Here is a 20,735-nt window from a genome sequence, read left to right on the forward strand (position 1 = left end):
AGAGTTAACAGAATTGCAACCCAGATAAATGTTCCACAGAGTTAAAGTAACAGACACATCTCAACATCAACTGTTCAGATGAGACTACGTGAATCTGGCCTTCATGTTCGAATTGCTGCAAAGAAACCACTACTGAAGGATACCAATAAGAAGAAGAGAATTGCTTGGGCCAAGAAACACGAGCAATGGGATGAGTCCAAATGTGAGATTTTTGGTTCCAACTGCCGTGTATTTGTGAAACGCAGAGTAGGTCAAGGATCATATCACCTCCACCTTACCTTCCACCCTAGACCCACTTCAATTTGATTACCGACCCAATAGATCCACAGACGATGCAATCGCCACCCATCTGGACAAGAGGCATACCTATGTAAGAATGCTGTTCATTGACTATAGCTGACCATAGTACCCTCCAAGCTCATCATCAAGCTCGAGGCCCTGGGTCTGAACCCCGCCCTGTCCAACTGGGTCCTGGACTTCCTGACAGGTCGCCCCCAGGTGGTGAAGGTAGGAAACAACACCTCTTCGCTGATCCTCAACACTGGGGCCCCACAAGGCTGCGTGCTCAGCCCTCTCCTGTACACCCATGACTAAATTGCACCTGGGCTAGAATAATGCATTATGGCCTTTCTCTTGCATTTCAAAAATGATTTTACAAAAAAAACAGTTCGCTTTTTCTTTGTTTTATCTTTTACCATATCTAATGTGTTATATTCTCCTACATTAATTCACATTTCCACAAACTTCAAAGTGTTTCATTTCAAATGGAATCAAGAATATGCATATCCTTCCCTCAGGTACTGAGCTACAGGAAGTTAGATTTGGGTATTTCATTTTAGGGGAAAATAGAAAAAAAGGGGCGGATCCTTAAGAGTAATGTTTCCGTATCTAGCATTACTCATCTCATATGTATAAACTGCGCTCTACACTATTCCACGGTATCTTAGTCACTTTTAAATTGTGTTTACATATTGCATCACCCATCTCACATGTATATACAGTTTTGTATTCTATACTACACCACTGATTGTTAAACAGCCATCTCCAGCACATCAGAGGCTACTGCCTATAGACAGAGATTAGGAATCACGGGCCACTTTAAGGAAATGAAACACTAGCCACTTTGATAATGTCTCCGTATCTCGCATTACTCATCTCATATGTATAAACTGTACTCTATACTATGCCACTGTTTCTTAGTCCAATGCCTCTCTGACATATATGTATATATTATTAATCCATCCCTTACTTAGACTTACATGTATTTTGGGTATATGTTGTGAAACTGGTAGATATTACTGCACTGTCGGGGCTAGAAGCACAAGCATTTTGCTACACCCGCAATAACATCTGCTAAACACGTGTATGTGACAAATAAAAATGATTTGATTTTGATTTGATTTGAGGTGAATGGACGATCTCCGGATATGTGGTTCCCACCGTGAAGCATAGAGGAGGAGGTGAGATGGTGTGGGGGTGCTTTGCTGGTGACACTGTCAGTGATTTATTTAGAATTCAAGGCACACCTAACCAGCATGGCTGCCAGAGCATTCCGCAGCGATACGCCATCCCATCTGTTTTGTATTTAGTGGGACTATCATTTGTTTTTCAAAAGGACAATGACCCAACACACCTCCAGGCTGTGTAAGGGCTATTTGACCAAGAAGGAGAGTGATTCATCAGATAACCTGGCCTCCACAATCACCTGACCTCAACCCAATTGAGATGGTTTGGGATGAGTTGGACTGCAGAGTGAAGGAAAATCAGCCAACAAGTGTTCAGCATATGCGGGAACTCCTTCAAGACTGTTGGAAAAGCATTCCAGGTGGAGCTGGTTGAGAGAATGCCAAGAGTGTGCAAAGCTGTCATCAAGGCAAAGCGTGGCTACTTTGAAGAATCTCAAATATAAAATATATTTTGATTTGTTTAACACTTTTTGGGGTTACTACATGATTCCATATGTGTTATTTCATAGTTTTGATGTCTTCACTATTTTTCTACATTGTAGAAAATAATACAAATGAAGAAAAATCCTTGAATGTGCAGGTGTGTCCAAACGTTTGGATATATATATATACACACGGTATAGATTAAAAAAGGCCAGGGAATCCTTCCAACAGGGAAAACACATTCACTGTTGTATACAAGAACTACATTTTTATTGTACAGGATACACCTGGTTAAATAATGTTAAAACATGTAGCACATGCTAGGCAAGCTCAGCGTTGATCTAGGATCAGTTCCCCCCTGTACGTATAATCATATTCACTGTGATCTAAAAGGAAAAACTGATCCTACATCAGCACTCCTACACTAGATAATGGCCAGGGCCCAGAGACATACAACTATAGACTTGTGAAGTTGTTTAAAAGGTTGTTGGAAATGTTATTGCGTTATTTCTTATGTTTCTCCTTCAGCAAAAAAAGTGAAGAAGAAATTAGAATTTTGAACATAAAGTTATTGTATTTGTTCTTAATTCCAAGATAGCTAAACCCTTGTCCTAAACTCTGGGCAGTGAGAGAATAAGCTCTTGAAAGCAATCTAACATGTTTAATTCACACAAACTTAATCTGAAAGATAATTGCCATTGCTAGCTAGATAGATAGCTAAATTGATATCCTAGCAACACACATTTTAAGATTAATAAGATAATGTTTTAAAAGTTAGTAAGAAAATCATAAAATCTTAAGATATTGTTGAGGAATTGCATTTATGAACTATACTATAAACGTAGGTGTTTTTTTCTTAAAAAGCTTCTTAAGTTTTTTCATAAGAAGTGTTTTGTGAATCTGGGCCCAGATGGCAATATCCTTCTTCTTGGTTCTGTAAAAGGGAAGGGAGGTGGGTGGAAGAACTTTGCCTGGAAGAGCCTTATCCTTGTAACAATTGGAGAAGATCCTTTAAAGAACACGGCATCCTGTGGGTGACTCAATTCATAACTTATTGTGAAAGGAGGAAATAATGTATGTCTTTGGTTTCTGCTAAATGGGCTGATCCCATACAGAAATACAATATATAAAATAAACCATGTATGTGATGTTCCATATTAAAATGTGAAATATTTAAAGATGTATTGCACTTTGAGAATTGTGAACTTTCACTTGAATTTCTTTACAGATTTGAAAGATTACATATTTCAGTTTTATCTATATTGAAATGTAAAATCCAAACCATAAAAAAATTCTACCATAAAATTGTTAAAACATTTTAAACAGCAGAAAGAACTCATGCTCATTAAATAAATGAACATGGATGTACCGGTATATCAATTTTAAATTATGGTATGTTCTTTGTTTCTTTATAGGGACCAGATATGATCATCTTAATTATGTTCCTCTTGTGGATTATTCAATATGAAATGTAACAAATCCTTTCAAATCCTATCCAAATATAAAGTCCTTATCTACTACTCTCAACTACTTCCATTAAATAGTTTAGTCAAAAACAATTGCAAACACTGATCCCAGCAAATAAGTGCACCATGGCACCAGTACATTTTTTATCAACACTGTATAATGATACTGAATTCTATTACCATTTTAAAGCATAGTTCCTGAAAAAACTCTTTGTTATCTCACTTTCAATAAGAATCATTTGACACCCTGGAGAAACCAATCTCTTTTCTTTAACTCCTAATGAGATGTGTGAAACACTTCCCAGGATTGTCCTGCTAAGTACCGCCACTCACACCTGTGTTTCATCAGCACTGAAACAGTTAACCCCTCTACACCTGTCCTATCAGGCACCTGTCTTCGGAGCCCTCGGCCAATCAGGCGCGAGTGAGGGAAGCTACCTGTCAGCATGAAATAAATGTGGGGAGCTGATGAGGACAGGAATCAAAACAGGCTCACTCTCTCTGCTAAGACAGACAACACCCACACCCACTAGAGGAGTCTTTACCCAGAGGAACCTAAACTCTTCTGTCTTGGAAAGGAGTCATGACCAAAGAGATTGAGTAAGTTGACAACTTCGTTACATGGTTCTCTGTGACATGCTATGTTTTACGGGGTTAAAAGGGGGTGTTCTGGGACTAGAATGTGTTCCTTAAGGGAAATGTGTTTGGACTTGTCTTGTGGTGTATACCTGCTAAGGTAAAATGCAACCAATTGTATTAGACAGTGTAATATTTTAATGCCGCATTCACGTGCTATTGGAAACTCGGAACCTCCGGGTTAAAATGTAAGTAAGTTATTTGCGTAGAGCTTCCTATTGATTGTTTCCCCTAGTGGGAAATCTCTGGATCACCTATTGTTTTCTACGACTACTGCATGAACGTGACATAAGTGCGTCCGTTGGTTGGATTGATGTAAGGCTCTTTTGGCTGTAACTGCTTTTGGTTCTGCAACAGTCTACCTTTTATTTTCTGCTGAGGGCCAGAATAGATTATGATGCAAGTGCTGACTTGTCCATTCATCATCTTCTGTTGAACAGTAAGAGTTACCTACACTTCCTGAGAGAGAGAGAGAGAGAGAAATTCAGGGCACTCATGCCCCCTCTTCTCTACCTCTGTTTCTCTATCTTGTGCAATGATACCATCATGTGAAAGGTGTGTGTTTTTACTGAAAGTATATTTAGTGGAGAACCTGATACACACACACACACACACACACTTTCGATGTCCCCCTGCTATGTTGTGTATTTATAGCGACTCGTGGTTTAAACTGGCCTGTCATAGGCCGTGTTTACACCTAAGGGGTACAACACACAATGGGGGAGAGGGAAACTGGTACCCGCCTCCTGAATGTCTTGGAGAATGCGTTGAATTACATAATGTAGTGGTGAAACTCTAGACAGGGATTCTCTGTTGTAACATTTGTATTGAGCAATATTTAGAGAACGGCCCTTACGCAAAAAGATTGCAGTCAGAATACGGTATAACTGCAGTATGCAGCAAATAATGCGTCCCCCCCAATTATTATTATTTTTTTTTACTGCAATAATTTTGCAGTATAACTGCAGTACAATGCAGTTATACTGTAATTACTGCGTCTAAAATATCACAGTTACCGCACTTTTACTGCAGTTTCAAAACGGCACCTTTTTGTAAAGGGGAAGATTAGCTAATGGAATGTTGTGGTGTTAACGTACACTGAGACAGGTGAGTGTCTGTAGAGGGGGAGACAGGTGAGTGTCTGTAGAGGGGGAGACAGGTGAGTGTCTGTAGAGGGGGAGACAGGTGAGTGTCTGTAGAGGGGGAGACAGGTGAGTGTCTGTAGAGGGGGAGACAGGTGTATCTTATAACAGGTGTCTGTTATCAGTCTTTGCAGTGGTGGGTTGCAGTTTTGAGAGAAGGCATTTTAGTAAACAATTGTATAGGAATCTTAAGTGGTATGTAAGGACAGTGATAATACGACCTTCTTTTCTGCTAATACGCCCTTATTGTGATTCTCTCTCTCCTGGTCAAACACAGTAGGATGTCAATGCCTGAAGTCTTCCTTTTGTTGTCAGCACATTATGTGGTAGCTCATAGGTAAACCTGCTCTGTTTGCACACTGGCCACTCCAGGTCAACTTACAGGAAGCTTACTTCATTCTCAGTAGCCAGGAAATTCCCCCAAAACAAATCCCACTTTTCTTTCTGTTTATCCAAAGCAGTTACTGATCCTTCCCCTAAATCCCTTGTTTTGTGACTGGACTGTTGGCAAACTGTTGGAAACCCAGAGCCTTCCAGGTGACAGCTCGGATCCTGACCTTTGTACTTAAGAAGTCACTATGACCCTATGACCCTAGGAGGGAAAGGCTTATAACAAAGAAGTTATTTCTTTCTTTTCATGAAAAGAAAAAAAAGAAAACATGATTCCATTCTGCGGTAACTGATAATGTGATCGAGTTCTAGTGAACGTAATTATTGTGAACGTAATTATTGTGAACGTAATTATTGTGAGGTTATTACACAAGGCATACTTGTGTGTGGGTGAGCTCTTGGTCCCTAGTATGTTGAACTTCTCTGGCATCTACTGTACGCAGCGAGCAGCAAATATCTTATTAAGATCTGTGGTTTTGCAATCGAAACCTTCCTCCTAGCCCAGGGGCAAGTATGTGCAGCGCTTAAGGTTGTTATTAGCATGAGACACTCACAGCATAAAGTCTTGCATTTCTACTACAAAAGTTAACATACGCATAGGCAAAGAGGCACTTCCCATAGCCAAAACATGGCAAAAAAATGTTATTTAATTACAAAAGTCAAGTGCTACCTCCTTCACTCTAATGCCTTATTCAGAATGTGAAGCCTTTTTTTTTTATAATGTGAGTTTATTAATGTTTCTCCTGGTCTGTGTGCTGCAGGACTCTGGGATTGGTCCTTCAGAACGAGAGTTTCAACTACCAGTGTTACAGTAACCTCATCATGGACTCCTGGGCCTACACAGACAGCCTGCTCACCTACGACCAGTGCAAGGTAATGCGTGTGCGTTATACCACCCGTTTAAGTTCAACCTGCCTCCTTTGTATGTGTTGTACAGAAACAACTCACTGTTGTCTCTCATGTTCACAGACACCAAAAGAACAGAAAATGGTTGCATGCAGCCGAGGCAGCAGTATGTACAAGCCAGAGAGGTATGATTGATATCTAAGCAATTGTTAACACTACCAAGAGTATGGACTTGATTGAGCGATCGGGTTAAAGGCCAAGAGAATTTCACCTGTCAATCAAACCGTAGAGGCAGACACTAAAGGGGTATGGGGAAGATGGGATGGTAAAGGGATTTTTAAGTGGAACCCGGGTGGTATTGGGAGTTCCTATGTCATGGAGTAAAGCAGCACAGAAAGGGCAAGGCTTTGGCGAGGTCAGAGTTGGGTGAGCTTGTGGCTAATCCCCCTGTCAAACAGAACCCCAAGGGATTATGGGCTGTGGTACTCCTCCTCTTCCCACCCCTGAACAACACCGTCTCTGACTCACAAAGGAGGAGAAGCAGCCCCAGCTCTCCCTCTCTCTCACCCTCTCTTTTGTCTGGGTTGAAAAATGGCCGTCGGTGGCCACGCAGTTGTCCCGTCAAACACGGCAGTCAGTCCCTTTCGACAAAACTCAAATAAAGAAAGAGGGGAAGAAATATTGGGATTAGGCGGTAAACAGTTCCCACCCAGCTTTCTTTAGCTCACTTTCAGTAGCACTGTGTGCTCAGTGGACTCTGAGAACTACACTGGCTTTCTTCATTCTTATTGACTTTTACACATTTTATGTCGGGAATTGTGTGTACACCTACGACAGTACATGCTACTGTATAAAAGAGCTGACTTTTTTTGTTGAAGGAAGGGCAGTTCTATTGACAATCAGTGTTTCTCAGAAGAGTTTTGTTTGTCAAACATCTCCATTATTTATTGAGTGTCAATCAAAGGAGTGGCTAAATGGGTTGGTCTTGTATCTAAACTCCTCTCCCTCCCCCCCAACCCAGGACACTGAGTGGCTCCTCCCCCGAGCTGGTCTCCCTGGAGACGCCTACCAACATCATCAACATTTCTGCCAGCCACCCCCAGGAGGCGCTGGACCTCAACAGCAAGCTGTCGTCCCTCTGCCCCCCCTCTGTCCCCCAAAACTCCAGTGCCGACACCTACGACAAGCAGGCCATCAACAACATGTTCGACTCCCTGCTCTCCCAGAAGTGGCCCACAGAGACAGCCTTCCCTGAGGCAACCACTGAGGTAAGCTTACAGCTCTAACCAGAGCAGCCATCTTGTTTATTTGTACATTTTCATCTCTGGCAACTTCTCCCCTTCTAGTTTTTCTCTCTCTCTTTATTTTTCACATTCCATCTCCTCATTACTTTTTTTCTTGTGTTCCTCTGAAGCAGGCTCTACCCTACAGTGATCCCTTTACCAAGCAGCCCAGTCCAGTGTACTCTGACTCCTACACCAACTCCCCTCCAGAGAGATACAGGTAGCTATGTGCCCTGGGAATCAAATCAAATTAGAACACCTGTGCTGAGCTACGCCCAAGTATCGAAAATGCTAATTGAATTAGGCTAAAGGTAATGAATATCACCGAGCTGTGTATAACTCGCAAAGCAATGGCAGTAATATTCAAATGGCAAAACATAATGCTGAACGTTAACATTTTGTCTCCAGGAATGATTTCCAGTTCGTTCTGGGAGCCCCTCAAGCCACCCAGCACAAGTCGTCCCAGCTGCCCATGGTTTACCTCAACAAGGGCCAGTTCTACCCTATCTCCCTACAGGGGGTGGACAGCCTGTCCTCCAACAAAGTCAAGGTCAGTCGAGCTTTGATGACATCACCCAAGAGGACAGTTCCTCTCACCAGAGGATGTTCTATTTGACACAACCCCAGTGAAAGTATGTTCCTTCAAAATCTCCCCCCTCCTCACCATTGTTGACTGTCATGGCCGATGGAGCAGGGTGGGAACGTTGTTCTCTCTTCTTGTGATGAGTGATTTTGGTTTTGGAGTTCCGCCAGGCTCAGTGTTCGGGGCCAACACATATTTCGTCTGGCGGGGCCAAACCCAATGCGTGTCAGCCAGTTAGTCAGGCCGAGAGGGAGAACAAGGGGAGGAGCTAAAGGTCTGTGTGACAGCCCTCTCTTTTCTCTGGTGAAAAGAGAGCACACAAGCCTTTGCGAATGAAACGTGCCCAGTAGTTTGCCTTTCTCGGAGTCGGCGATGCACACAACCTACACAAAATGTACCTTGTCTGATGGCCCCTCTCTCTCTCTCTCTCTCTGCTCTCTTTCTCCAGACGGTGGTCATGGCGGTGTTTGAGAATGATAAGAATGCAGAGATCCAGCTGAGGTGCTGGAATCACTGGCACGCAAGGCAGCCGACCGTTAAGCAGAGGGTCATTGACATCGGTATACAACCTTTACCATGTACACAAAAACACATGCATAGGAACAGCAACAGGAATTTGCCTTATCTCTACGTCTAAAACAACAAATGTCAATGACTGGAAGGTTTTATTAGTTCTTGTTGCTTCTTTCGTAAGCCTGTATCTACTCAGAACAGAAAACCACTTTATTTTCCTTAAATCAATGTCTTTCTATCTGTCTTCTAGCTGACTACAAAGAGGTGTTCAGTGGCATCAGCCATGTGGAAGAGGTGGCCTTCAATGCTCTGTCTTTCATTTGGAACCCCAACGAGGAAGCGAAGGTAAGCGCAGCCAGGAAACTGGCGCTACAGTGGAAAAACACACTCTGACACACACACACACACACGCTGACACACACACACTGACGCACACACACACACACACACACACACAGATAAAGTCGTAGCGCTTGGAACAGCCCTATTATTTATCTAGCCACGCTATCCGTTGAGCTGAAATGGGGCGATGAGGGAGCGCTGAGGGTTGGGAGGGCATGCAATCCCTGGCATGCAGCCGCCCCGGGGCGCCTGTCACCACAAGGCAAGAGCGACACGTCGAGAGCGCTTACTGCAATCTGCTCACGCCCATAGGGGTGAGGCAGTGAAACTCCCTGCAGGTGGAGAGAGGGAGAGGGAGAACGGAGAGAGGGAGAATGGAGAGAGAGAGGGGGAGAGGGAGAAAGGAAAGGACAGGTTGGAAGGAATGAGTGAGTAAAGGTTATTTCAACACTGAAGGCACCTGTTGTCACAACCAGTGATATACTAACTCATCTCATTTTACCCAGAACAAGTCTGTTAAAATCAGAGCCTGTTATATCCTGAAACCTTACCAAGACACAGCCGTTGTGGAAACATTCAAAACGTTTCTGTTACACTGTACGTCTGTATGTTTTTCCCACAAGTGGAGGGTTGCCAATCCAAAAAGGTGTCATCACAACACGTGTCCATAGATTCATAGTTTTTGATTTGTGAAGCTTTTTCTGTCTCCACACTTCTTCCTGATCAGAGATGTGTCTATGCTTGTCACTCAATCTTTTAATTTCACTCAGTCACACCTCATTGGTCAAAGGGCAGCCAGCCACCCACACACACGCGACATTCTCTCTCTTTGTCACTTCTCATTATATGACATTGAATAGAACATTAGAACATAACAATTGCGAATTGCATGAATGGTTTAATGATTTTTCAAGGTTCTCAATACCACTCAAGGACCTTTTTTTTTTTTTAAAAGGGCACCAAAACAGTTCTAGAAAGTCCTCACATTTTTTTAATTGATCAAGATCTCCATTAGCGACAGCTGGTCTTACTGGGGTCCGACACATAACGGACAAAATACTTTAACATGTAGTTTGCGTGTGTATCTATTGGTTACACATACATGTCAGTACATGCACACAAAAAGTAGGTAACATAGGGGAGAGGTGTTGTGCCCGTGATGTGTTGCTTTATTTGTTTTTTTGAAACCAGTATTAATACTGTACGTTTCCTTGTCTGATATCATTTTTAACCCTATTCTCCTCTCTCCAGGTGTACATTGGCATTAACTCTCTGAGTACAGACTTCTCCTCTCAGAAGGGGGTGAAGGGGCTTCCTCTCAACCTCCAGATCGACACCTATGATTTCAGCACCGGCACCAACCGCCTCATCCACAGAGCTGCCGTCCAGGTCAAAATCTTCTGTGATAAGGTCAGTAAAGATCTCTATCTCAAATGTATTTTTTGTTGTTGAAGGGCTTATAGATGTGTAATGTGCAGTGCATTCGGAAAGTATTCAGACCCCTTACCCTTTTCCACTTTGTTACGTACAAAATAAATTCCTCAACAATCTACACATGGAAGCAAATGTCTGGCTGGTGTTGTACCCCATAATGACAAAGCGAAAACAGGTTTCTAGAAATGTTTGCAAATGTATTAAAAATAAAAAACAAATACCTTATTTAAATAAGTATTCAGACCCTTTTTTATGAGACTGGAAATTGAGCTCAGGTGAATCCTGTTTCCATTGATCATCCTTGAGATGTTTCTACAACATCTCTGCAATACTCCATCAATCAGGCCTTTATAGTAGAGTGGCCTGACGGAAGCCACTCCTCAGTAAAAGGCACATGACAGCCCACTTGGAGTTTGTCAAAAGGCACCGTCTGGCCACTCTCAGACCATGAGAGTCCTTTAGGTGATTCTCTGGTCTGATGAAACCAAGATTGAACTCTTTGGCCTGAATGCCAAGTGTCACATCAAGAGGTAACCTGGCACCATCCCTACGGTGAAGCATGGTGGTGGCAGCATCATGCTGTGGGGATGTTTTTCAGCGGCAGGGACTGGGAGACTAGTCAGGATCAAGGGAAAGATGAATGGAGCAAAGTACAGAGAGATCCTTAATGAAAAACTGCTCAGGACCTCAGACTGGGATGAAGGTTCACCTTCCAACAGGACAATAACCCTAAGCACACAGCCAATACAACGCAGGAGTGGCTTCGGGACAATTCTCTGAATGTCCTTGAGTGGCCCAGCCAGAGCCCGGACTTGACACCCAATCGAACATCTCTGGAGAGACCTGAAAATGGCTGTGCAGCAACGCTCCCCATCCAACCTGACAGAGCTTGAGAGGATCTGCAGAGAATAATGGGAGAAACTCCACAAATACAGGTGTGCCAGGCTTGTAGCGTCATACCCAAGAAGGCTCAAGGCTGTGATCGCTGCCAAAGGTGCTTCAACAAAGTACTGAGTAAATGGTCTGAATATTTATTTAAATGTGATATTTCAGTTTTTTTTTATGCATTTGCAAAAATGTCTAAACTTGTTTTTGCGTTGGCATTGTGTGTAGATTAAAAATGTGGAAAACAAACAAATTAGTTTTAGAATAAGGCTATTACATAACAAAATGTGGAAAAAGTCAAGGGGTCTGAATGCTTTCCGAATGCACTGTATGCTTTACAATATATATTTAGTGGTATCCCCCAAGGTTTGGTACTAAGTCCTATACAGTTACTGTATCTCTAGTTTATGACCTAAAGCTGTGCAGGTGACGAAAACACATGATTTAATCTCAGATGTCTAGTTCATAAGTTGAACCTACGTCTGATGGTTCACAGACCTAGTCATTGATCCCATTGTTGGCTTGAAATCCGATAGTTGTCGACAAAAGCCCCTATGGCCATGTAATCTTTTCAATCTATCCACCTTTTGGGATGTGTCATCCGTTGGCACTAGCTGTTTTGACACAGTGGAGTGATAATGTGTCGGGCCGCTCAATGACACACAAGCCAAACAAACTGGTTTAGCAGCTGGTGAATGAGTGTTCCGTCATCAATGTCGTCCCTTTAACCCGCTGTATCTCGATGTCATGAGGTGGAGCAGGGTGACCGGACCACATTGCTAGTCAGGCTAGGTCAACCATGACTTAAAATCAGATGTATTATTTTATTGTTGCTTCTTCTCTAATAAATACATTGTTGTATGGCTGACTGGTTAGTAAAATGAGGAATAAAGTTGTCAGAGTAGAGTTGTGACCATGTGTGTCTGGGTCTTTCTCCTCAGGGTGCAGAGAGGAAGATGAGGGATGAGGACAGGAAGAGGAGCAAGAGGAGGGGCAAAACTGTCATCGACTCCAAAAGTAAGAGTCCTTCAGGCACTGTCTTATTAGAAAAATAATCACAAGCGACATCCGCACACAAACACTAACCCAATGACAGATGTAAACCCCAGGAGACATCTAACACTATGTAGTGTCTAACATGCTGTCTATGACGGGCACGTGCATGCGCCCACGTACGCCATTGCGCACATGTTTATTTTGTTCATCCACACCAGACGCGATCAGGACACGTAGGATGAAATATCAAAACGACCTCTGAACCAACTACATTCATTTGGGGACAGGTCGAAAAACATGAAACATTCATGGACATTTAGCTAGCGAGCTGTTGCTAGCTAATTTGTCCTGGGATATAAACATTGGGTTGTTATTTTACCTGAAATGCTCAAAGTCCTTTTGTTTCCTGGATCTGTGTAGAATTTTGACCCATTTTGAGCCACACAAAATCATCTGTTCTCTACTCCAACAATTAATCCACAGGTAAAAGGGTAAAACAAAATTATAGTAATCTCTCCTTCTTCAGTGGACTTTATATGGTGGTTGGCAACCAACTTTAAGGTGCATTACCAGCACCAACTGGACTGGAGTGTGGACCTCAGTTCAGCTTGCTCCTAAAAACCAATGAGGAAATGAGAGAGGCGGGACTTGCAGCGCCTCAAGTGGCAAAAATAAAACCAAGTTCTATTTTAGGGCCTGGCTACGTAGAAGTTTGTTGTTGCACGGGCGTGTGTGCAGTTTGGATTCTATTATTGAATAACGTGTACATTAATTTTTGCAACACTCGTGCAAGAAACACAAGCGGTGTGGTCAGCATGTTAGAATATGCAAATAAGTAATTTAACTTCAGGTTGGGTATCTGCTTTCATCAGTTTGTTTTTTATCATGAGGCTTGGCCTTCACAACTCCACTCCATTACATGGTTGAAATAGTCTGACTAAATCAACAGTGAAAACAGACAAGCAGGAAGTAAATCCTGCATTCTCAGTCTGTGATTGTCATTTAAGACCCCATGCGTTTCTAACAAAATTGGCATTTTTGGATTTAGCCCCACTTGTATGAAGTGTTATTATTCAGTACCTATTCTAGCTTAAGGAGGATCATTTAGTGTCACAAGCATCATAGAGACAGTTTCCCAGACTCAGGTAAACCCTGCTCCTAGACTAAAAAGCACCCAGGGAAAACAAGCCCTTTAGGTCTTAATTTAACAGGCGATTCTATAATGCTCACTCTAACCCAGTGTTCTCCTCTCCCTCCTCAGCCATCAAGTCAGTAGTGTCCAGCTCCATGGGAAGTGACAGCACCTTCTTCAAAACCTTGGAGGACCACGTCACCAACCCCGTCCTCTTTATCCCAGAGATGCACCTCTCCAACATGCAGCGTTGCGGCCTGGTAGGTCTCCCTCCTCCCTCATCTACTCCACCTTTCTTTCTCTTTCTTTGGGATTGAGGGATCGTGGAGTTCACCACCACAACAGTAAGATGAGTCATGTTCCCTGCTATCCCGGGACTGTAGCTCAGGGCTCTGGCACACACAAGGGGGAGGGGGGAGGGATGGTGTGGGAAAATAAGTTTGTGGGAAAAGTGGGTTGGGATAAGGGAGAGTATCAGGGAAAGTGAGGAGAGGCAGACGCCAAGCTCAGACAATCGAATTGGTGGGCTATTCAAATTCCTCGACTCGAAACCCGACTCTAATGTGACTGACACACGGGATAACCTGCAGGAACCTACACAAAGACACACATACACTCTGGCAGACACACATACACTCTGGCAGACACACACACTCACCTGGCAGACACACACACTCACCTGGCAGACACACACTCATACCTGGCAGACACACACTCATACCTGGCAGACACACACTCATACCTGGCAGACACACACTCACACCTGGCAGACACACACACTCATACCTGGCAGACACACACACTCACACCTGGCAGACACACACACACTCACACCTGGCAGACACACACACTCACACCTGGCAGACACACACACTCACACCTGGCAGACACACACACTCACACCTGGCAGACACACACACTCACACCTAGACACACACACACTCACACCTAGACACACACACACTCACACCTAGACACACACACACTCACACCTAGACACACACACACACTCACACCTAGACACACACACACACTCACACCTGGCAGACACACACTCACACCTGGCAGACACACACACACTCACACCTGGCAGACACACACACACACTCACACCTGGCAGACACACACACACACACACTCACACCTGGCAGACACACACCTGGCACACACACACACACACACACACACACACACACCTGGCAGACACACACATACCTGGCAGACACACACACACCTGGCAGACACACACACACACGAGCCCCCCACTTTTCAGTGTTGTTGACACAAGCCAGTGGAGGTGGTAAGGGCTCCTGTTCTGACAGGCATTTAGTTCCCACAGTCTGGGCTTTGGGGAGGGGGAGTGTGTGTGTGTGTGCTCAGTCTTCTCCCAAGTGTTAATGCTCCCATACTTACTTGACAGTACAGACATTTTCACTGCTTTAAGAGAGGAAGCTAGGGAGAGATGTGCCCTAATTTAGGATAAAGGTGAAGGGGGTCATTTGCTTTTCTGAGCTCTGAGGGTAGGATGATTTACAAGACTTAGTTGAGTCCCATAAATCATTCCATCTGTCAAGGAAAATATGTCTTAGAAAATCACAGTTTCTTAAGATGGGAGAGAACCCGAAAAATCCCCAAACAAATTAACGTTATCTGGATAAAAAGAGTCTGAAAATGTTCTGTCTCATATACAATACAAAATGTGAAAAGGTTGTGAAACTTTTATTTTATTTCACCTTTATTTAACCAGATAGGCCAGTTGAGAACAAGTTCTCATTTACAACTGCGACCTGGCCAAGATAAAGCAAAGCAGTGCGACAAAAACAACACAGAGTTACGTCTCTGATAGTTTAGATAGACAGACTTCTGGTCTGGAACCTTTTATCTCTCTGCATCTCTACAGGGTCATGGGAGACCTCTTTAGCAGTGATAATAACATTCCTATTTATGACTGTTCCGGCCATAACATGGCTGGGATGGGAAATTAAGCAATCATAATCTATAGAGGAACTGTACCTAATGATTGTTCTCTGTGTAGGCACCTCCCACAACACTGGAAGAAGTTGAAAGGACCTCCCTGAAGAGACTTTACCCTGATAGAGTGGACCAGAGCAGTGGTAGCCCACCACCAAGCAAGCAGGCCAGATTGGAGGAGCAACAGAAAGGTACATAGAAAAATACAATTCTTGAATTGAAAATACAGCGCACTTCCTGAATTGAAATTGGCCAAACCCAAAGCAAATATACAGACCGCACTACTGTGTTCCTGGTCTGGTAAACGGCCTGACGTATTCTGTTGTCCTGTGGATGGATTATTTTAGCAAAGGAGAAATGCTCACTAACAGGGATGTAAACAAATCTGTGCACAAAATTTGAGAGAAAGAAGCTTTTTGTGCAAATTGATGGGATCTTTTATTTCAGCTCATGAAACATTTTACATGTTGTGTTTCTATTGTTGTTCAGTATAAATATGTGGCTGTCCATGGTTCTGATTTGTGTGTGTGTATGCCATCCTCCTCTCTTTCATGTTGACGAAACCGTCTATGACTGTCATACAGTACACGTTTTTTTATTTTTGTTGTCCTGGGCTAACTGGCTAAAATGCTTGCTCGCTAGCCTAACTTCCTTTCATGGGCAATGATGACCACACTAGTTAACATTAGCCTTCTACATCTAGCTACATATTGAGCTTCCATCCTCTCAGGTCAGGGGCAAAATGTATGAATTTATAGTTAAATCAGAATGTCTGTTATATTCATTGGCCAGTATGGAGAATTAAGTCAAACCAAAAGTCCAAATCCCTATCTCCATCCATGGCTAATTTAGGAAAGGGGCAATTTTAGCTAGCTAGCTAACCACCGGAGGACAAAAACACAACGAGATGGAACATTTCAAGTTCTCAGTCAGTGACATTTGGTATTTTGATGTGATGGACTGGCGTGAAGCCAAATCCAAAATGGCTCCACTTGAAAAACATTTTTGGTGTGCCAGGACCATTCACAGTTGAGCTCACTCAGTTTAGCTCAACGCTGATTAGCTATTTCATAAGGTCAAATGCTCACTGGGTTCCTTGCATTCAATGCTACAGGCGGGAAGAATGTCACTCTTTTTGACCAGAAAGCATCAGATAGATGGGCTATACATACAGACACAGAGGGGCGCTGTTTCGCTCACTTGGTTGCTTTCTCCGGTGAGATACATTCAGCCTCTGCAAATTGAAGGAAAATTATGAAACACAGAGAGACGAAAGATACATTATTTAATGTAAAACATTTTTTAACAATATTTGGGGGGAATCCTGGCTTCCCTTGGCTTCAATGAATACATGGCACTGTTCTGTTGTCCTGTTTTATCCTGGTCTGGTACACAACCTGACGTATTCTGTTGTCCTGATTTGCAGTACTCTTGTACGTGAGAACAGAGTCCGAGGAGGTGTTCGATGCTCTCATGCTCAACACCCCAACTCTGAAAGGCCTGAGACAAGCGGTAAGTAGTACACTTTTAATACTTATTCCTTACCCAACTTTGTCATCGTCCAAGCATCTCATCGTTCAAGCATGAGAGAATACTGTAGAGTTGACAGTGATACTAATCTTTCTTTTGTTCCTTTCTCAGATTTCTGAAAAGTATGGCATGCAAGTGGACTCCATTGGGAAAATATACAAGAAATGCAAAAGAGGGTAAATTACTTTGAGGCCTTGCAGTGATCAGTTTTTTTTACTTCAAGGAGGAACAAGTGTTAGCGTTAGCTATGCTACATAATTAGCAATGCTATTCCCAAGTAGCATTAGCAAGTCACAGTAAATTGAAGGGAAATGTATTGGATTTGATTAAGTAGATGCACAGCAGGATATACTACTTACCGTAAAACATTAATTAATAGCCCAAGTTTTTATTTGCTTAAATCACTGAACACAACAGGCGCTTGTAAGAAACAGGCTTTTATTTGAACCAGGTGTCTGTTTCCTTAATACACAGAGCTTTCGCTAATTTCATAGTTAACGTTAATTGTTTAATTCCAGCACATTTCTATTGTCTTAGTATGTCTCTATTTAAATATATATATATATAATAGAATAATAATTATCCTATTTGACTGTGAATTTTTAGCAGTTCTTACTTTAGCCATCAGATGGGCAATCGGACGATTTCTGAGGGTCTGTACTCCCGAAGTTGTTGACTGTTTTATTGCTTGCCAGTTAGCTAACCGTTCTCAGCTGTTAGCAGCCAGTTAGCTAACCGTTCTCAGCTGTTAGCAGCCAGTTAGCTAACCGTTCTCAGCTGTTAGCAGCCAGTTAGCTAACCGTTCTCAGCTGTTAGCAGCCAGTTAGCTAACCGTTCTCAGCTGTTAGCAGCCAGTTAGCTAACCGTTCTCAGCTGTTAGCAGCCAGTTAGCTAACCATTCTCAGCTGTTAGCAGCCAGTTAGCTAACCGTTCTCAGCTGTTAGCAGCCAATGGCTAGCTGTTTCTTACTGCCGATAAAAATGGATGAGACTTTTTTTTGAGTCATTACTGAATTATCTAATGTAACATATCAAACATTAAACCTCATACACAATTCATGGTAATTCATAGTATCCTCATAAACAATTACATTTATACCCAGCGTTTATCTGAAGCACATGTTTATTTGCTGAAATGTGTGCCATTGCCCAGCTATTAAAAGGGACAGGTGGCTATTTGAGACGCAACGTTTTAATTAACGTTTTACGGTACCTCATTTTGAATCTTGGTTGAAGTCTTTTTGAATAAAAAATAATAATATTGTACAACTTTTTAATTTAGTGGATGAGCTTCAATATTGCAGATATATTCTGGGTTCTATCAAACTAATTGTTAGTATAGTTTCTAATCCCCCTATTTAAAAATGTTCACCCAACCCTACCACCTCTCCCCTGAATGGAGTAAACTAATGGACAACACGTCTTCTGCTACGTACAACTATTTTCACTCTCATATACTGAACACTCTAGTCTTAATTCAAACCCTCAGGATGTCCACAGACTAACCTATCTTTCCCAGTACACTACCATTTTACTATTTCCTTTTGCAATACATCCTTCTATTTTACTGTAATGTCCTCAGTAAGGAAACCAACCAAAGTTGACAGACTGGCTAGGTGAGCTAGCTAGCTCACATGCTGGAATGTGATAATCTGGCTCTTCCAAAAGAGAAACAGGACGGAAAGATGGATGAGTCAGGCGATTGTTTTACTTTACAATATTTATGTTTCTCTAATCTGATCTACCCTTCCCCGTAGCTACACCAGGAAGTGTTTTGGTCTATTTCGTTGAGTGAAAAGAGGTAGCTACTCTGATAGACAAGGGTTTTGATTAAGGCGGAGGGAGCCACCTTATTGTGCAAACGTGGTTGCGAGGTGGATGCCATGGAATAGGACTAACCTTTGAGGAAGAGCTGGTATCCCTATTGTCAACATGTGAACCATGATATGAAATAATGGCATCCATTGTGTGTTCAATGCTTGAGCCATAATCTTTCAAAAGGATTTATATACTATTCTGATTTTACAGTAAACGTAAAGTCCTTCGATGTATAGGTGACAACATTTCCCTCAGCTTGAGACATAGTAGACATAGTAGTAAAGTAGGCCTGTAGTCTTCACACAAGAATCCATGTCAATGAACGGGTGTAACACTAACATGTTGCGAGGCAGTCATTTGTTGAAGCTGACTTGGAGAAGATTAGAGGGGGACTGTCATCCTGAATGCCATGTGGTTCTTCTGTCACACCGCCCTGCTGTGTGCTGACATTACATGGAGAACCCAACAGGTTCTGTAACATTCTCGTTCTGCTTATAGTCTTCAATCAGTCCCTTCCCTCCGGGTAGCGTGAGCAGGCAGATCGCTTGATTAGCAACAAAGCTTTACTTACCGTAAAGCCAGGTTGCCATCTGGGAAAAGGAGTCTGGCCTGATTAATTGTTTGCAGTGTTGAGGGAATTGGAGGCCTCTCACTCTTTTGTTTCATGACTACAAAATGTCTCAGCCAGACAGCAGCAAACAGGCCATTTACGTAACATGTAGCCTGTTATATAAAGTGTGGTACAAGACATTCATCTGTTCTTTGTCTGTTGCCTTTCAGGATTTTCGTCAATATGGATGACAACATCATTGAACACTACAGCAACCACTCAGCGTTCCTCATAGAGATCTCTGAAGTCATGAGCAGTCAGTTCCAGGTCACTCTCATGGAGTTATGAAGAGAGGGCAGACATTTTTTATGTTCAGGCCACCAAATGGCAAGGTCTGCCCAATCAAACTGCCTGCCAATTTCAACCCTTTAAGCACTGCCCTGTGAGAGACTCTATTGGCCGGGCCAACAGGACAAAGACACACCATCCTTTCTACCATTGAACCGACTTCAGACCGAACGCTTTATAGTGATGCCAGTCACTGACTTTGTAAATACCATTTAATCCCCTTCTGACTTTTTTTTACTGTGGTATATATTTTATAACAGAGCGATTATGATTAATTATGACGATGCTGTAAATATTTTATGTAAATAGAAATTAATAACATAAGAGTTGTCTCTTTTGAGGAGACATACAGCGATACAGCATGACCCACTTTTCAGAAATTTCCACAAGCTACGTATTTCAATTTCAGTAGACATATCGTGAATGTTGTCAACTTTTTCAGACTGCCATTCTTGCTGCTTGTCATGTACTTATCATTTCTTCCAAGAGATCTCAAGTAATGGGAATGCTGCCATTGTTTAATTGCTTTAGTTATTTTTTTTACCGTATTACTTCTCAGACCATTTTGTTTGCTATATAAATGGTACTACCAATAGGATAATGCTTTAGCCTGTAATTGTCCAACAAACACCCTAGAATTGTCCAACAAAGTACTTTTTTAGAACCAAAGTCATACATTTCCCACTTCACGGGTATTGCCTTCACAAAAACCCCAGTGGCCTTCTTTAGTAGAAGACTGTACACATTTCTAGGTTGTATTGTGTCACCACATAATTCTTCCCCCAAGCCACTGTGCTAGAACCACTATGTTCCAGATCAACCCCTTTCAAAATCTTTCAGTTGAGTTTTTTTGTGAAGGCGTTTAGATTTTTCTTTGTACGTTTTTTTGCAACATTTCAATGCTGTAGCTATATCCCTGTAATATATCTTATGATTTTACCATAGCGACTCTTTTTGTATTGACTCTCATTTCCAAGAAAAT

At 42.4% G+C, this 20,735-nt stretch overlaps 1 protein-coding gene across 1 annotated transcript; it reads left to right on the plus strand.

The window, feature by feature from the left end:
* Positions 1-3,938: 3,938 nt before the first annotated feature.
* LOC120059748 (grainyhead-like protein 3 homolog) lies at positions 3,939-20,676 on the plus strand. The gene is made up of 15 exons (XM_039008804.1): positions 3,939-3,955; positions 6,285-6,396; positions 6,493-6,554; positions 7,391-7,637; positions 7,784-7,872; positions 8,061-8,202; positions 8,684-8,795; positions 8,999-9,093; positions 10,342-10,500; positions 12,351-12,432; positions 13,667-13,797; positions 15,573-15,699; positions 16,935-17,020; positions 17,150-17,214; positions 19,636-20,676. The coding sequence occupies exons 1-15, from the start codon at positions 3,939-3,941 to the stop codon at positions 19,751-19,753; spliced, it is 1,644 nt and encodes a 547-aa protein (XP_038864732.1). The 3' UTR covers positions 19,754-20,676.
* The last annotated feature ends 59 nt before the right edge of the window (positions 20,677-20,735 follow it).

The sequence above is a fragment of the Salvelinus namaycush genome, chromosome 15 (genome assembly GCF_016432855.1).
Source record: "Salvelinus namaycush isolate Seneca chromosome 15, SaNama_1.0, whole genome shotgun sequence".
NCBI classification, from domain to species: Eukaryota; Metazoa; Chordata; class Actinopteri; order Salmoniformes; family Salmonidae; genus Salvelinus; species Salvelinus namaycush.